The sequence below is a fragment of the Cololabis saira genome, chromosome 14 (genome assembly GCF_033807715.1).
Source record: "Cololabis saira isolate AMF1-May2022 chromosome 14, fColSai1.1, whole genome shotgun sequence".
NCBI classification, from domain to species: Eukaryota; Metazoa; Chordata; class Actinopteri; order Beloniformes; family Belonidae; genus Cololabis; species Cololabis saira.
The window spans coordinates 34,574,964-34,593,649 of record NC_084600.1 but is presented as its reverse complement, the minus strand read 5'-3'; the positions used below and the strand labels follow the sequence as shown (position 1 = coordinate 34,593,649).

Sequence of the window (18,686 nt, the reverse complement as noted above, 5' to 3'; positions counted from 1 at the left end):
CTTTCTTTCTTTCTTTCTTTCTTTCTTTCAGGCTCATTTCTTTCTTTCTTTCTTTCTTTCTTTCTTTCTTTCTTTCTTTCAGGCTCATTTCCTCAATTTATCGTTTTTACCGTGAGATGACAAATTCTTACCATGGGGAATTTTTTTGACGGTTTATCGTGAATGGTAAAATATCGCCCATTCCTAGTGTGAAGGCACCGCTAATTCTCTCCTTTCAGTCCTTCTACATCCACACTTTAGCTTGGAGTGTGTCCCCAGAGCTAGAGCTTTCTCTCTGTTGCGTCGTCATGCTCATGTTCAGCTGTCCTTCATCCTAAAATACTTGCACTTTCCCTCCGCAGTAATTAAAAAAGTACTCCGATAGAAATTTCCCTTGCATCGCATCCAAGGCAACGACACAGAGGTCTCACGTCTCAGAGGCTCCCGCAAATTATTATTGATTTTTTTTTTTCCCTTTCCATTTAAGAAGGACGTACGAGACCTGTGGGGACTTCTTGTTGATCCAGTGGACTGCTGACTCAAATTGGACACGAAAGACTGAACTGCATTTTTTTTTGAAAACATAAATGATTAATGCATTTGTGGCTCAACTTGTGTCTTGTTTTGTTGGACTTTTACTTCTATTAAACGTCACCTGCTGACAGTTTGAGTAATCACAATGTCACGCGTCCTCAAATTGCAATTAGTTTTCATTTTCATTAAAGGTAAGGTAAGGGATTTCTGGATGATGTCACATTCATTTTTAAAACAAAACATCAACAAAGCACAGAGCACTAGCTTCGTGTTCTGGGTAACTGTGTAGAATCACTAAGGCCCAATCCCAACACACCCCCTACTTTTCTTCACTAGCCCTACTTTCTTTCACTCGCCCTTCTTTTCTTCACTACCCCTAAAAAAGAAGGGACAGATTTTAGGGCACTTGAAATCTTCCCAGGGGCCTGTCCCATTTCTCCTACTCCCCCTCGTTTTCATCCCTACCCTGATCAGGAAGCTGAGAGCCAAAAGCTGTTTTAATTTCTGCTGTAGCGCTGTTAATATGCCACTTTAATAAGTTTGAATATTTTTTCAGGCGTAAAAGTAACTGTTAAGATCCCCAACCTGGGCTCAGTTTATCCAAATAACGCCTGTTAAGAAATTTGATCCGATGTTTTCGGCGATGATGAGACCGGGGCGCAGCAGCAGCAGCCGGAGTTCAGACGTGATCGCGCAGCGCCATCGTCCCGGGGGAGAAACCTGCAGCTCTGTTGAGAATTACCGCTGGCTGAAATAAATCATTTAGGAAGATAAATGTTGGTTTAATAGATGAGATCTAACAGTTGTAGCTACGCCTGTTATGTGATTTCTGCATGCCTGCCGGCTCCGGAGCTGATTTATGGTTCCGCGTTAAATCGACGCAGAGCCTACGGCGTAGGGTACAGCGTAGGGTACGGCGTAGGGTACGGCGTACGGCGCGCGTCGCCGCGTAACCTACGCCGTAGGCTTTGCGTCGATTTAACGTGGAACCATAAATCAGCTCCGCTATCTTCACTTCAGCTTTATCTGAAAGTGTGTAAATTACCCAGATAACAGCTGGATTACTTTGTGGTTTCTGAAAACTATTATATCAGAAACATCCAAAACAAATCTGACGAGTCACAGGATTATTTCTCTCTATTTCTCACAAAAAAATGCTTGCTCCCTTGGTCACAATCTGAGACGAGTCTGCAAATTATGTTTGTCTTCGGTCGGCGAGTCAAATCGACGCAGAGCCTACGGCGTAGGTCACGTAGCCTACGGCGTAGGTCACGTAGCCTACGGCGTAGGTCACGTAGCCTACGGCATAGGTTACGTAACCTACGGCGTAACCTAACAGCCTTTATTCCGGTGCGATCTTCGCGAACAACAGGCAAAAAAGTGATTATGTACATTCACTGAGTGAATATTATGAAAGTAAAATATATATTTCTCGCTAGAAATGTAATCAAAACTCATTTTTATGCAGAAACTAACTCAAAATATTGATTTTATTCACTAAAAAATAAGAAATGTCCGCCATGTTTTTTTTTTTTATTCAGTCCGCAAATGACGACGAAAAGCATTCTGGGAAATTTTTTGGTCCCTAGGTCAGCTAGTGAGGATCGCAAAACCCTTGCTCCGTAGGGACAGATTCATAGCCACTACCACTCGTTTTCTCCACTCCCCCCAGGTGAAAAGAGGAATTGGGACACCACTACCCTCACAGGAACGTGCAAAATGTAGGGGTAGTGATGAAAACGAGGGGTAGGGGGAGTATTGGGACAGGGCCTTACCCTACTTTTAATTGTTGTGTGTGTGGAGGGGGTTGTTGTTTGTTTGTTTCCTTTTTTATGATGACTCACATCAGCCAGGGGCAAAAAATGCCTAGACTAGTTCATGCATGCACACATATGCACACAGAGTTATAAAGTGTGGGATTTATTGATCCCTGAGTGCATATAAAAAGTGTATACTCCCATTTTAGAGGGTAGATTTTGAGAAAAGTCTCCACAGTATTTGTAGTAAATTGAAAAAAGAGAAAGAGAGTATTGCATCGTCAAGAATTAAAAAAAATCAACGTCATGCTGTCTTGGACTGCATAACCCATATGTCAGCAAAAGCTATCAATCATGGCCAACATCTCATAATTGAAAAGTATTGATCCAGCGAGAGATACAAAAGAAAAGAAATACCATCAGACACTAGATACGGCGCGGAGTACATCAGGGACTATCATCAACATGTGGATAAAATATGGGGGAACAATGATGCTACAAAGAACAGGACACACCTCCAAAATCAATGACAAGACAGCGGGACGGCTGCCAGGAGTCCTGTGGACGGATTTAACGGAGCAGTGAGACTTTCTGGCAAGTGCAAGGAGCTCACGCCACATGTGACAACAATCTCCTGCATTTTTTGTTCTTCTGTCTAGACTCGGAGGAATCAGAAGAAAACAAACCTTCTCTTATAATGAACAGCACCCAAAGCCCGGCTAAATTTAGGGAAAATCTACATCTACTCTGGAACCCCATGGAATAGCTATTAATGTCACACGAGGAAAAACAATGACTTTTTCTTTCTGTAATTGCAGAAGGTTTGTTTGGAACCAACAACATCCCCGCTGTGAAGTGTGGTTTTAGTAGCATCGAACTTTGGGGCGTCTTTTCTTTTCTCCAGCTCAAAACCGGGTTTTAATGCACAGCCTCATATATTTTTATATATATATATATATCAAACTAACAGCTGATTTCTCCCCAAATCCCAATCTAGGTTGCTGCTGGAAAGCTGGAAATTAGAAGGTATGTTGAACTTTCCTCACAAGAACTTAAAGCAAAGGTCCAAATTATAGATTATATTTAAAGTTGATTCAAGATCCTTGTATTCATTTGGGGGGGTGCAAACTTACAATACCCATTTCTTCCTTTATAATGGTTATTAATTCAATTTGACCTTTTTTGAGTGCACGGTGCAATTTTGCAACCATGCATCCCAAAGATGTTATGATGTTATGATTGTAAATGTGTTGTCTTGGCCTTTTAATCTTAAATTTGTATGTATCCCTAACTGTGTTTTTATTTTAACTGTGAAGCGCTCTGTGACCATGGTCTGTGAAGGGCGCTGTACAAATAAAGTTTACTTACTTACTTACTAGATAAGACTTCCAAAGTGTTTTAACTCTTCTGTTTAACAAATCAGATCCAATAATGTTTTGTTTTGGGGTTTTTTTCATTTTGTTGTGCTTGTTTTGGGATTCATCGGTTCCTACATTGTAAAACACTTCAAATCGATTTAAACTATTGCTGAATAAGCTTAAATAATCACATCAATAGATATAAAAAAGGCTTGTGGGGGTTTAATTCAGTAAAATTCAGGAAGGGGTTTTATCTTGAAATGGTGCGGAGAGTTTATTAACAAGCTGGAAGTTTTCCTTTTCTGTTCACTAATCTCTCACCGAAAACCCAAACTAAATTTGAAGTATTTTTTCTAAATACTCAAGAGAAATTACAAGAAAAAGACAGAAGACATAGGTCTGCACATTTGTTATGTGCTCCGGGTTTATGAGACCTTGGTCCTTGAAGAAATATTCCAGTGATTATATTTTACTGAAGATCACTTGAGTAAATGTTTGATTTTACTTTATACAAGTCAGCAAGAGCGCTTACTTGATTTAGAGCTAAGGCAATTGCTTACATGGGTAGAAACTTCTACCAGCAGGAATAAAATACAGCACATTATATTAATACCGCTTATGGTTCGGAGCCAGAGAATATTCCTCCCTCTGATCTGAGCTATATCAACCTTTCTCTGTTCTCATCTATCATCTGGTGAATGCCACATTTTCAGTGCAAAGCTTTGAGTCAGCCAAAAGCATTAACAGTGAGAAGGCTGACTAATGCATGCTGGGAAAGCTAATGGCCTGGAGAGCAAATTAATTGGCCAACTATGACACCAGCGAGACCGCCGTGTCTGACGGAACGCTTAAAAAGGGGTCTGTTCACTGAAATCTGCAACAAATCATGCCTTCAAAGAAGAAAAAGAGATGGCTAAATGCGGACGCAGGGATTGCAGGTGGGGTGGAAAACCACCTGTTAGCCATTTAACCAGTTCACAGGCTCTCTAACGCGGCCCTGCGCTAATAAAGAAGGGTACGTTTTATAGCGACTAACAATGTGTGTTTGAGGAGTAAGTCGGGAGAGAACAGCTGTTCCTGTTCAAATAGTAATAGCATGCACTTGATACACAACTGTTTTAGGGTGTGCTGCAACTGCCAGCCAGTTTATAACAGCTCGCTCGCACTCGCTGCCACTTCTTCCTGTTGGTTTTCCCAATTTCTTCAGGTGGGATCACAGGTGTTTTTACCGTGGGTGTAAACACAGGTATCAACATACAGGTGGGGCCAGAAGCTTTTACGGATTCGATTTTACACCATCAGCAGAAAATCCAAATCAATGGGCAACTCATCGAGGAAGTAGACCAGTTCACCTATTTAGGAGCCACAGTTTGTAAAGAGGGAGGCGGAATGAAGGACCTAAAGAATAGACTGTCGAAAGCGAGAGGAGCATTTGTCAGACTTGGGAAGACCTGGAGCTCTAACAGCATCACCAGAAGAACAAAGCTGAAGTTGTACAAGACACTAGTAGTACCAGTATTACTATACGGATGTGAGACCTGGAAAATGAACAAAGAAGACAACAAGACTGTCGACGTATTTCATAATAGATGCTAGGGCTGGGCGATATGGACCAAAAGTCATATCTCGATATTTTCTAGCTGAATGGCGATACTCGATATATATCAATATTTTTTCTGTGCCATAATTGGGGTTTCCCCCAAAGCATTATAGCATAGCATCTCTGTTAGCCTCATTTTTTTCTGAGGCAAACCCTTAAAAAAACGGTCAGTTTTAATACAAAGCCTCGTGCCAAATGTCACACAGGTACCTTTGTTAACAGAGGTCTGCACAATATCAAAATGTATAAAACAAATGAAATTAACAACATAAACTGCCTGCATATATAGAATAAAAATGCTTTTTGAATAAAATAAAACAAATATCCCTTTCCTGCATAACAATTAAATTAAAATACACTGTGCAATTAATACAATGTAGACAGTAACAGGCAGACTTTTCCACTGAGGTTGACAGTTGTGCAAATAACAAAACATTTGTGCAAATCTCAAATAAAACATTCAAGTCAATTTGTCACAAAATAAGCTATATCAAAATCATTAAAAAAAAAATAAAACATTTTTAATCGATATAAACGATATTGTCTCATACCATATCGCGTTTGAAAATATATCGACATATATTAAAATCTCGATATATCGCCCAGCCCTACTCAGCAATGAGGTGCAGTTGCGAAGATGGAAGATGATTGGGCACATACTGCGGCAGGACCACAACAACGACTGCAACATAGCAATGACTTGGGCACCAGAAGGGAAGAGAAGACAGGGAAGACCAAAGACCACCTGGAGACGTACCGTCGAGAAGGAGAAAAAAGGGAAAGAGGATGGAAATCATGGCTGGAAGTGAGGACTGCAGCAGCCGACCGTCAGAAGTGGAGGAGCTCTGTTGAGGCCTTACGTGCCACAAGGCACGAAGTGGATGGAATAGAATTGGCCTTTAAACACCTCCGCAATTTAGAAGTGATTCAGAAGTTTTACTAAAACGTTGCATTTATGATTCCCTCCTTTATTGAGCGTCTTAAGTCATCGTGTTCATCAAATTCTTGAGTTTCCTCCTCGGAGATGCTTCACCGCTCCTTCAGTTGCTGCTTGGGATTAACGGAGTTGACATCAGGTGACTTCAAAGGTCGTAAGCGTTTCCTTCCACGGGTCAGGTCAGGTCTGCCAGCGGTCTCACTGCCAAGAACCGCCAGTGAGCCTGATCCACCAGCAGCCCGCACCATAACACTGCCCTCGCCAGGTTTGACGCGTGATGCAGTCTGCTTCCTTTCCTCCTCTTCTACACTTTTCACTGACTGCGTTTACATGCACTCAATAACCCTTTTAAAACCGGAATATTGGCAATAACCCGAATTTGCACGGCCATGTAAACACCAATAACCCCTAAATAACCCGAATTTGCTCATATTCCGGTTTTTAAAAAACGGAATATGACCCCTGGGTTACTCCTTTTAAAACCCGAATATTGGGTCATGTAAACGCCAAACGGAATATCCCCATCAAACGGAACATCAATTTGTTTTCTGCGCATGCTCTGTTCACAAGGAATCCTGGTCTTTTGAGTCCAGGAAGTTCTTATAAACACGGAGAAACCAAGACCACGCCACACTTTTGGAGTGAGGAGGAGACTAATCACTTCATAAATGTAATGAAGGATATGAACATTTTGGCATTTATAGACGGTAGAAAGTACCGGGATAGCAAGATTTACAAGAAGGTGAGTAGGTGAGCAGTTGCGCAAAGCAGCATTTGTTTTGAATTTGGATACAGGAAGAAGAAGCAGAAATGACGCTAATTGCGTCATCACGTTCTCCGCGCGTTGTTGGTTTGATCCAGATATCCCGAATGATTCATTACCATGTATACAGGGATAACCCTGTTTGCTCACGCATGTAAACGGAATATTCCGAATGTTTCAGTAACCGGAATATTAGCAATAACCCGAATTTTGACTGCATGTAAACGTAGTCACTTACTGTCACTCTGTAACCATTTTGTGGAAGTTTCATTGGTCTGAAAAATCTGATTCCGGGGCGGCTCTCCCGTTGTTGAACGTTACCAGAATTGAACACGTTGCTGTAAACCCTACACATTTAGATTTAAAAGAGGTGTCTTCTGATTTTTGTTCTTCACCAAGGAAAGGCTTCTCGTTTTCCTCACCGAGAGTTGCTCGCACTTCAAATTAGTAGTGAACAGCTGCCAACTGAAGGCCTGATGTCAACTCCGGGTCTTTTATTTGCTTTATCTGATGTCCATAACTAAATCTAATCACTAAAATGATTACAACTTATTCACAAAATCCAAATCCTTCATTGTATTATTCTAACTTGATGAACATGTATTGTTGCGCTGTATAAAATAGATTTAATTCAACAATGTTAAAAAAAACCTTGCATTTCACTCTTTCACACTTTTTCAGTGAGGTCCAAAAAAAAAAAAAAAAAAAAAAGACTAAAGAAACTAATTTTTTTTCTTTTAAACTATTCAACCATACGCCCTGTCCTCCAGCTTTCAGATCCGTCTGACTGGCCGCATCCCATTTGTTGCTTTGTCTGTCCGTCTGTCTGCCTGTAAGCCTGCCATCTGTCCTTCTGTCCGTCTGACTGCTTGACTCTTTGCCTTGCTGCCCGTCTACCCATTTGCCTGCCATCTGTTTTATCTGTCTGCAAGTATGTCACTCCCCTGCATGGCAGGCTGTCCTCTCCCTCCCGACAGCCCTGTAGATAACGCTGCGTTTGCTCCGGCAGAAGCACCGCTGAGGGCTGGCGTCTCTCGGAGCACTTTAGGGTCAACGCAACAAGGGTCGCCGTAACGCTGATTTATTATTAAGAGGCTGTGGCTCCAGAAGCCCGGCGAGCCGCACGCGTATGCGCACACAATCACGGTCTCTGGCTGTCAGGAGACGTTGGGCCGGTCGTCAACGATGGAAACAGACAGTAAGTGACAGCTGGACGATCTGAAAGGGGAGACTGAGGTGTTCTCCGCTAAGAAAGCTAAGTGACCAGGAGGGAGAAAGGGCAGTGATGCACGCCTGCATCATCGTGTGACACAAGCATCAAGGATCTGGAGATGTGAAATGAGCAGACACGCACACACACACACACACACACACACACACACAGTTGGCACTCCTCGAGGTGCTGGAGGTCAGTCAGTTTGATAAAGAATCCTTGCATATAAATTGCTTCATAACAAGCCGTCTCTCCGGCAGTGCTGCGTGTGCATGTAGGTGACTGACTGCACGTCCGGGGAGGAGATTCGCGTGTCAGAGAATTTAAAGTGTCTGCATGTTCGTCATTCCTTATTTTTGATGCGAGTTGACTGACCAGAGCGAGACCTGCGTGCCGGGGGAGCAGAAACCCTAAAAGGATCTTATAACCCCTCGACAACAACGAAAGTTTCCTTCAGCTTCACATGATGTACGTCCCCCAATTCCAACACCATAGATGCTTTCCCAAGCTTCTACTCTCCTCAGTGTCTTTCCTTCTCCTTCCATCACTCTCTGCCCGACCCAGTCATCTTCTCCTCTCCAACTCTCCAAATTTGCTCTTTTCTCATCATCTTTGATTTATTTTTATTTTATTTTTCATACGGGGAAAAGAATAACGACTGACGAGACGAGATGCAACGGGCAGGAATCATTCTTCATGTGTGCGTGTGCAAGTGCACCATTTGACTGTGCATTGCTTATGTTGTATCGGCACCATAAACACATAACACAATAATAATAATAATAATAATAATAATAATAATAATAATAATAATATTTTTGCCTGGATTCAATAAAATATGTACAAAAAACATAAAATAATAATAATATTTTTTTTAACAGCACCTATCAAGGTACTTTCATAATGAAATAAACATAACATAATGTAATAAATAAAAACAGAAGAACAATATAAAATAAAGTAAAGAAGAAATTATAGATGTGTTTTGAGTCTGAATTTGAACTGAGGTAAAGAGTCACTATCACGGATGTCAGTTGGGAGTAATGTCTAGTTTCACTCTTCCCAACTTCTTCCATCCAGACACGAGGATTAACTTGAACTTTAAAACGCATTAGCACGCACACACAGACAGACGCGGCTGTAAAGATAAGTAAAGATGCATCTGCAGCAAGAAAAGAAAAGAAAAACAATCTGACACAAATCAGGAACACATCGAACCTCCTCATCACAGCCATGCCATCAGGTGTGCAAGAAAGACCATATCAACCAACCAACCAACACACACACACACACACACACCCCGGTGACTCAGCGTTTGGATAAAAGAGGTGGCCAACAATCTTTCGGTCCGCATGACGTCAAGAATAAGCGTTCGGTTCTTTCGGTTTGCCGTTTAGATAAAACGCTGCGGTTAGGAGACAAGTTCTGCATGACGTTCTCCAATTTCCAACGTTCAGCTTCACGAGTTGATGGACGGCAATTTCGGCATGTTGGTCTTGACCAACATATGTAATTGCTACAATTACACAGCCATGAATACTCTACATGGACCGTCCAAAGCCTCCTACTGGGGAAGCCTACTGGCCTTAGTAATCCTTTGCCCTCGAGCGCCGAAGGCATCTTGATATTTTAGCCAGCAAACAGTATATTTATGCAATTATATCTGTGCCATCAGATTGAAATTAAGTACTTTGATACTTGACTAACAGATGCAAAGTGGTGAGATGTTACAGCATCGGCCTGTGCGCTCCCTCGGCCACACAGAGCCGCCTGCAGGGCTGCAGAGTCGAGGCCGTGACAGCTTGTCGGCACGCGAGGTATTTCAGGCGTGTTTTTCATATGTCCACCTCACACATATTTGACGGAACAGACACGCTTCTGCTTTAAATCGATGCAGCTGCCTCCACGGGCAGTGTAATAGTTCACACCTCGCTCCCTTCAGTGACCCACACTCAATAAAATGTGAGCAAACGCATCCTGCACAGAAACTGAGGGTACTAAACTCCCGTCCAACAGGAGATTCAGCGACTCCTCTCTCAGCAACAGGTGCACATGTGGTCCTACTTTCTCTTACTCTCTGCGTGCAAAACATAAACTGTATAGGAAGAAGTGGACAACCAAAGGTTTTGAAACTCAAGCTTCAAAGTAACATTACAGATTTGGATCTTTATTCAAATGCAGCTAAGAACAGGTGAGTCTTCAACCTGGAATTAAATAAACTGAGTGTTTCAGCTGATCTGAGGCTTCTGGGAGTTTGTTCTAGACATGTGTAGCATAGAAGCTACATGCAGCTTTCTCATGTCTGGTTCTGACTCTGGGAACTGATAAAAACCTGGATCCTGGTACCTGAGGGGTCTGGAAGGTTTATATTGGGTCAGGAGCTCCCTGTAGTTTAGTCCTAAACCATTCAGAGCTTTATAGACCAGCATCAGTTCACTTCTTCAGCTTTAGCGACTTCCTTAGGCTCTGACTTGACTCTAGACTGTTTCGTTCTTATAGACTCCTGAGCTGACCTCAGTCGTCAAGAGAGCTAAATCATCCACGTGTATGTTAGACCCCATCCAGGCTCCACTACTCAAAAATGTTCTTTCTCTTATTGGCACGACAATACTGGACCAGATCAACCAGAGGTTTTCAAAGTTACAGTAATTAAACCTTTACATAAAAAAAACTTCCCTTGACCCAGACATTTTAGCTAATTATAGACCATTTTCCAACCTTTCATTGTATCTAAAATTCTGGAAAAGGTAGTTGCAAGCCAGTAATGTGACCATTTGTATAGAAATGATATATCTATATCTAGAAGTTTTTCAGTCAGGGTTCGGAATGCATCATAGCACAGAAACAGCACTGGTAAAATTTATAAATTCATACATTTTTATTTCTATGCTGATGATACGCAACTGTATTTGTCTATGAAGCTAGATGAAACCGAACCGTTAGCTAACGTTCAGGCACGTCTTAGGGACATCCAATATTGTCCAATATTTTTTTGTGCCTAAATTACGATAAAACAATTATATGGTGTTGCGATGGCTTCCAGTACAACTGTGCAAAACTTTGGTGTTATTTTTGTTCAGGATTTGTGGTTGAAACAGCATATTAATCAGGTTTGTAACATGTCCATGTCCATCTCCTTAATATCGCAAAGATTAGGAGCATCCTCTCCTAGAGTGATGCTGAAAAAACTAGTTACGGTGTTTGTAACTTCTAGACTATATTTACTGTAATGTGTTATTAGCAGGATGTCCAAGTAATTCGCTGAATAGGCTCCAGCTGATCCAAAATGCTGAGGATGGGGAACTTATCCCCATCCTAGATATGCTACTATACACCTACGCTGCAGGGGGACACCAACATGATCCGCTGAGCGGTGCCCCGCCCTCACCCATCCTTCTTTCCTCTTACCTTTCTTCAGATCAACTTAGTTATTAATTAGAATTATCTCATCACCATCATTGTTCTCCATTGTTCTTGTAGTTTATTGTGCTGGTCTGATCCCCCCTTTCTCTTCTGTGCATGTTTACAGGCCAGAGCTTCAGGAGCTGCATGCTGACCTGCAGTCCCCCCCCCTGATCATCCCACTGCGTGCTTCCACCTGTCTGTATAGGTGTCTGTTGGATAACTACTGACATGGTGACCTGCAGCCCCCCGCCCCTCCTCTAATCACCTCAGTGTCTGCTGTCTACATCTGTTTACATAGTCAACCTTATATTACACCAACTAACCATTGTGTCTGTCTCTCCTTTCTCTGTTTGTTCATTCTCCTCGTCTGATCTCCCTTTTCCTGCTCTGCCCAGCTAGACTTCGGCAGGAAGGTTCCCCCTTATGATCCAGGTCCTACTCAAGGTTTCTTCCCTCCTAAAGAGGAGTTTTTTTTGCCACTGTTGGCTTAGGCTTTTCTCACACTAGGGGAGTTTTTACCTGCCATTATTTATGCAATAATTGTTTTGGGGTCATGTTATTGGTCTCTGGAAAGATCCTAGAGACAACTTTATTTATATAGCGTCTGTTGTAACAAACGCTACATAAATAAAATTGAGTTTAATGTCAATCATTAGCCAATTTAGATGTTTAAAGTCAGAAATTGGATCAATTTCCACATGATGTAAATCCTTCCTGTTACTTTTTCACATCTGGTGAATGTCCCTCTCTTCTATAAGCAATATGTCTCTTCTGCTCTTAATCCCACATTTTACAGGATTATTGGTTTTAAAGCAGACAGGAGTGCTTGGACAAAATTAGGATTATGCAATCTGCTGCGCTGCTAAAATGATGCTACCATGCCCAAAGAAAATTGTGAAACTGTTTTCTCCCAAAGATAAATCACACAAACAACAATTGACGTATTAAAAAGAAGGCTAAAAACAAAACTTCTATCACAACTGGATGATAAAGTGTGTGAATCTCTTTGCATCAGAACAAACTGATGCAGTGAAAGCTGCAAAACAAAAAGGTGGAAAACCACAAATTAACCGCAAAGTGAAAAGAGTGAACCGCAGGGTGCAGCTGTGCTCAGGCTCTCAGCCAGGAAGCTTTTCTGTCACAATCACGACTTCCCTCAGTAACACGCACACACACCAACATCTCGTGACTGACTGGAAGGCGCAGCGCCACTTAGGATCAGCCATGAGTCACTCTCTGATGCTGATATCACCGCCACCATTCCCATCATCCCCTGCCCCCGTGGACCCCCCGCTGAACGCTCCGTGGGGAAACGCTGGATGGAAAGAGGCGCGCTCTTAATGTCGAACAGAGAGGACTGTTGTCTTCGTTAAGTTAGTTAGCTGTCTGACATTGCTCTCGCAAGGAGGGCGATGATTTCCTCAGGGAAGAATAAAATAACTCAGACAAAAATATATTAAGAATAAAACAATGTCTTCTACTAAACAATCAACAATAAGTAACTGAATGAAGGAGGGGCATTAGAGGTTACTCCCGAATCAAAGCCACCGCTCCGTCTTGTGTCCCTGCAGGAACTTTTGACTTATTAACTTTGTTGTTGCTGTTACTTCAACATATTTTTTGTGCCTCTACTCAATCAGACTTTATTTATAGAGCACTTTTCATACCAGTGAAAGCAGCACAAAGTGATGTAATATTGCAATAGCTGCAATAATGAGGAATTATCAAGTTATTTTCTTCGAATCTGTTGCCAAATTGGATAAAAACCTTTCAACCTTGGCAGTAAAAAGACTTTTGAGTTTCTGAAGAAGACATAACAAACGAGTAAATCAAGCGGAGCAAACACGATAAGCAAGTGCATTACATTTAAAGCTTTACACCAAGACACACTTGACAGTTTTTATGATTTTATAATCATAATTACACAAGGGAAACCAACTTTACACTGTCTTTTCTTATCTTTTATGAATACCTTGCTGAAGAGTCTTACAAAAATGAGCAGCATTATCCCCATTTTTGTCTCCAGAAATGGATCACGCAACGCGGGACAGAAACTTTCACGGCATTAACTCGCTTTCAGGAGAGAACTGAGACGCTATTATCAAATGGCTAAATCACAATATTATCATCCGGGTGGTGATTTAAATTAAGATCACGTCTTAAAGGAAATTAGTCTCAATTAAACACTGTAAACAAGACCTGGACAAAAACAGGGAAAAACTGAAGGAAGAAATTAAACAGGAAATGATGCTCAGTTGTGTCATCTAAAGATAAGTAATAAAAGTTATGATGGCAGAGAAACTGAGTGGGTTAACCTGTGCACAACCATAGACTATTCAATGTACGGGATGCACACACACGTATACACACTAACCGGAAAGACGGCGGGCCGAACGAATGAGCCACGGGAGTCAAATAGATTTCCTTTATCACCTTGCTGATGCCAAACCCCAGCTCATTAGCATAATATTTATTCATACTGCCACAGCTCACGCTGCACTACAGGAGCAGGGAGGAGCAGGAGGAATGCAGAAAGATGGGAGAAAGAGAGAAAAGATTAAAAGAAAAACAGGCTGATGTCCAAGTTTTCTTCCTCTCTAAGCCTCCAACTTCATCTGCTGAAATCTGCTGACAAACAATGAAGGAGGTGAGTCACAGCCAGGATGGCTGCGGCCCTGCCAACAAAGTCAGGAGGAGAGGAGGAGGATAGGTGGGAGGACAGAAGGAGGAAGAGTGAGGGAAGTGCAGAGTGTGATAAAGACTGATCTCAGTTACTGTCTCCACTGGCATCAGGAGTTCATTAGCTGCAGAAGGGACCAGCGGACCGACAACAGGCACGAGGAGGTGGAGGACGAGAGCTCTGCCCTTCACACTCCTGCTGACCTCAACCACCAAGCCCTTGCTTGACTACCTGCACGCCCTTTCCTCCACACCTCCTGTCATCTGTCATTGTGCCCTCCTTCTTCAACACTCATTCTCGTCCTTCCTTCCATCTCAGCTGGCTTCAGCTTCCCTCTTCCACACTATACTCTTAATAGGTATCTTCCTTCCTCACCAATACACTACAAAGCCAGTTTTTCTTTCATTGGCGACACTTTCCATAAACCACAAAACAACACAATCAGTGGCTGAAGTTCAAACTGAGCATCAGAAAAGGGAAGAGCATAAGGAAGCATCGAACACCGGATCAAAATGTAAACATTTCCGGCTCATTTGCTTGAGCTTCAGATATGAGTCAGCTTCACTCTGAAAGGGGCAGTCCCTTTTTTTTATAGAAATAAAAACAAATAGCACAGATCCGAATATGTTATACAGATGAAACCAAAAAAGAGAAAAAAAAACAGGAAACCAAAAACCAACTTCATGCAATACCAATTACAACCACTAGGACGTAGTTTCAAATCATCTTTAGGTCAAATAATGTGACACTAAAGAGATTTTCTTATGTTAAAATATGAACTACAATTTTATTTGAAGGATTAATTAATTATTTTTAGGAAGTGTAATTTAGCTGTTGCAGTCTTCCTGTTGGAAAAAATACAACAACAAAAAACACTCAAAGTAACTGTGGACTAGGTCGCTGTTTGCAATAACGGCTTCACGGCTTCATGGCACTATGTCACACATCAACAGTGAAGGAGTTAGCGCACCGAGCTACAGTGGACATCACGGCAGAGGGGACGAAGGGACTCAAGAAATGAATGATGAAAACAAGAGTAAACTTCCCAGTGTTGTAAAAGCAACTTAACCTCCACACCTATAGGGGGACCCACTGAGCTACACGCTGCAAAACTTCTGTCGCTTTTAGACTCACACTGTAGACACATTATTGAATGCAGGAGTCAAGCTGAACTTTTTTTTCCATTATAATCTTATCAGCTGGTGATCAATAACTAAGTAGTAATAGCAAATACAGTCAGTTCATTAACCACCAGATGAAATCCACTTCTTATCGAAGGTTTTTAGAAAAAAAATAGAAAAAGTCCATAAATAAAAAGACATCTCCTACAATGAAAGAATCTTCACATGGCAAGGTTAAACTAGGATCACAGGTTAACATGCGCACATGACGTGCATGAGTTTGCAAATGAGTCTCCAGGCCACGGCAGGGTCATCGACAGAGAGAAATGACGACTCACATCAGGGTAATGCATAAATATACAGTACAGACCACACGTTTGGACTCACTTCCCCATTTGTTTGAATGAGAAGGTGTGTCCAAACTTTTGGTCTGTACTGCATATTTTCTTAAACATAATCAATGACCTGGTTGGTTTCATGTTTTCAAAGAAAACAAAAAAACATAAACTAAGCAACACTAAGCATAAAAGTGGCATTTAGCAGCAACATACATCAGTGTCAGGACAGTTCTTTTGTACCTCCTTTCAGGGTTTCATAAAAGAGAGGAATTAAAGAGACAATATGAGCTTATGATTATAATAAATTTACATTAAATCAGTATCAACATGAGAGGTGCACTTTCAGCATATTAGAAAACAGAACACGGCACACACACTCCCACCCCAACCCCCCACATAAACACCCAAAAATCAGCTCAGCCAGTACTAATACTCTTCCAGACTTCATGCTACTTAGTTAGGAAGCAGAGAAACGGTGACCTGACAGCCACCCAAGGCGCCTGCAAGCAGCTACAAACACACACTTGCATAAAAAATCCCGCCTCTCACTTGGCTCCCATCCTCCTACCATGACACCGTTTTTGAACAACACACACTCTGCCATGGAGCCTTCTGCGTCCACGTGTGCAGCTACATGCGTGTGTGTCCGCGTGTGAGAGAGGGATTGAGGATACAGCCTGTGTGATGTCAGAGGTCCATTCATGAACAACATCCCTCCTCCTCCTCCTTCTCCTGTGTCTGCACGACATAGCTGCTAATGCGATACAGTGTACCACGTGGGGGTCCTTACCCCCTTTTCCAACCAATCAGAGCTCAGCGCTTAACGCAGCAGACACAAGTACACACGCAAAGCTACACCCCCGCCCACACGTGTGTGCGTACGGACACATGTGGAGCTTAAAAAGGTCGGCATGCTCGTGTTACACAAGATGTACTGAGCGGGGAGAGTTGATACTTTCCTCCCTGGCTGCGGTCCAAGGAGAATCGAGCAAGAAAAATCTTGATCAGGAAAAAGATGGAGAGATGGATGACACAACTGAGACGGCGAGGATAAGAGAGATGAGGAATGACAGGGGAGAATGTAGATGTTTGGATGTCTGAAGGGCTGTCCTCCAAAACAAAACAGATGCAAAATAGGAGCAGATCCAATCCTGATGCTTTGTAAAGCATCTCTGTCACTAGGCAGGAGGACCACGGGGAGGAGAGGATGCATGGAAGACTGAGAAGAGGGGGTGACAGTGGGATAGACTGTTGTCATGCCCCCGCAAACCATCATGACTCATCTCTGGTTTCCCACCCGGCAGGAGGAGGGGGGTTGTGTGCATGTCTGAGAGGGAATAAATCTGAACAGCACATGTATGACGCATGCACTGCTCTGCACTTGAACATGACTCTGGAGGCAGCAGGAAGCATGCAGGGTGGCTGTCCTGTGTGTGTGTGCGTGTGCGTGTGCGTGTGCGTGTGCGTGTGTGTGTGTGTGTGTGTGCACAGCACATGGATGTGAGGGGAGGGCAGCCACCACAACTGGCAACACTTAACAAGTCCCCAGACCATTGCAGCTTAATTGATTCAAGACTAATGCCACCGTAAGTTAAAAATAAAAATGTGGTTAAAGTGTGCCGGTCCTTAATGAGAACCACTAATAGACAGGCATGACATTATTTAATGTTTCTGGTGGCAAATCGTGAAGAGGACATGACCACAATGTGATGTGAAATTCACAGAGGAGGCAAATGCCCCACTTCCAACCCCCCCTGGTATGAAGCAGCATCATTTGGGGCAGGGGTCGGGTTGTTGTAGCAGGTGAGGACTCAGACACACAGATGGAGCCCTGACTTTGAGGAGGTAAACAACAGCCACTCCCCCCTCCTCTTAAGCCAGCCAGATCTGCACAGCACGAAGCAGCAGGAGGAGGAGGGTGATGGAGGCAGAGGAGTTGCTCCAATTTCTTGATGTGTGCATGTGTGAGCTTGCGTGCTCAGCCTTCCTAAAAGCTGCATCACCCCTGTTTTCTGTTTTCCAGAGGAACGACCCAAACCTGTTCATGTTTGCTGCCACCAGACCTCCTGCTCTGCACTTCACCATATTAAGTGCAGAATTATGAGGGGAGATAAGTCCGCCTGGTCCTGGTCCTGCAGGGTGTCCAAGCGGACTTATCCTCCGGACCGGGGGTCCAACCCCCTCCCACCCTCCCGGTTCCACGCTGCGTTTTGCGGCACATGGCCGGGGATGGAGCCGCCGGCGGCTCGGCGTGCCCGCGCCCCGCCGCGGGAGCGCGGATCCGCCGCTGCCGGCCTAGCTCGGGCACCGAGCCGCAAAAAAACGCAGCCCCGCCGGATAGGAGACTCCAGGCTCTCCATGCTCTCAGCACTTTCATTTTTTTATTTTTTTATTTATGACATTTTTTTTTCTTTAGTATTTGAGTATAAATATCGCTTTTTTTTTACCTTGACTGTGCTCAGCTTGGGATACACAGACATCCTCAGTCGCGGACGGCGGGCGAGTCCCGGAGGTTAGGAGATCATCGGAAACCGGGCACATGTAGTTTTCCGTTTTGTTTTTTTTTGTTTTTTTTGTTGGTTGGTTGTTTTTTTTTTTTTTTTTTTTTTTTTTTTTTTGTAACCAAGCGGATCGGAGGGGGGTCGAGGACACAAAAATGCCCGGTCGGTGCTGGCTTGAGCCAGGCAGGGGTGACAGGACCGTGCCCTCCTCCTCCTCCTCCTCCTCCTCTAAACGGTGCAAGTTGACAGCGCTCCGGCTGCAAAATCCGGAATAAAATCCGGAATAAAATCCGGAATAAAATCCACCGACCCACCCCCCCACCCCCCCCAAAAAAAATAAAAAGTGGCAGAAGCTCACGAGTCCGAAATGACGCCGCCGGTGCGGCTCCTCCAGGTGCGCGCAGCAGCAACAACAACTAGAAGAAGGCGCTCGCAGGAAGGAGCGTGTCGCATTTTGGAAAAAAAAAAAAAAAAAAAAAAGAATAGTCCAAACGTGGTGT

General features: G+C 43.1%; 1 protein-coding gene across 1 annotated transcript in view; it reads right to left on the bottom strand.

Annotated features, from left to right (window-relative positions):
* The window catches only part of jade2 (jade family PHD finger 2), a 293,930-nt gene extending 275,473 nt beyond the window's left edge, over positions 1-18,457 (bottom strand). The window contains exon 1 of the mRNA XM_061740530.1: positions 18,133-18,457. Coding sequence (XP_061596514.1) covers positions 18,133-18,165 — 33 coding nt within the window. The 5' untranslated portion in view covers positions 18,166-18,457. The remainder of the gene's footprint in view (positions 1-18,132) is intronic.
* Between the last annotated feature and the right edge of the window lie 229 nt (positions 18,458-18,686).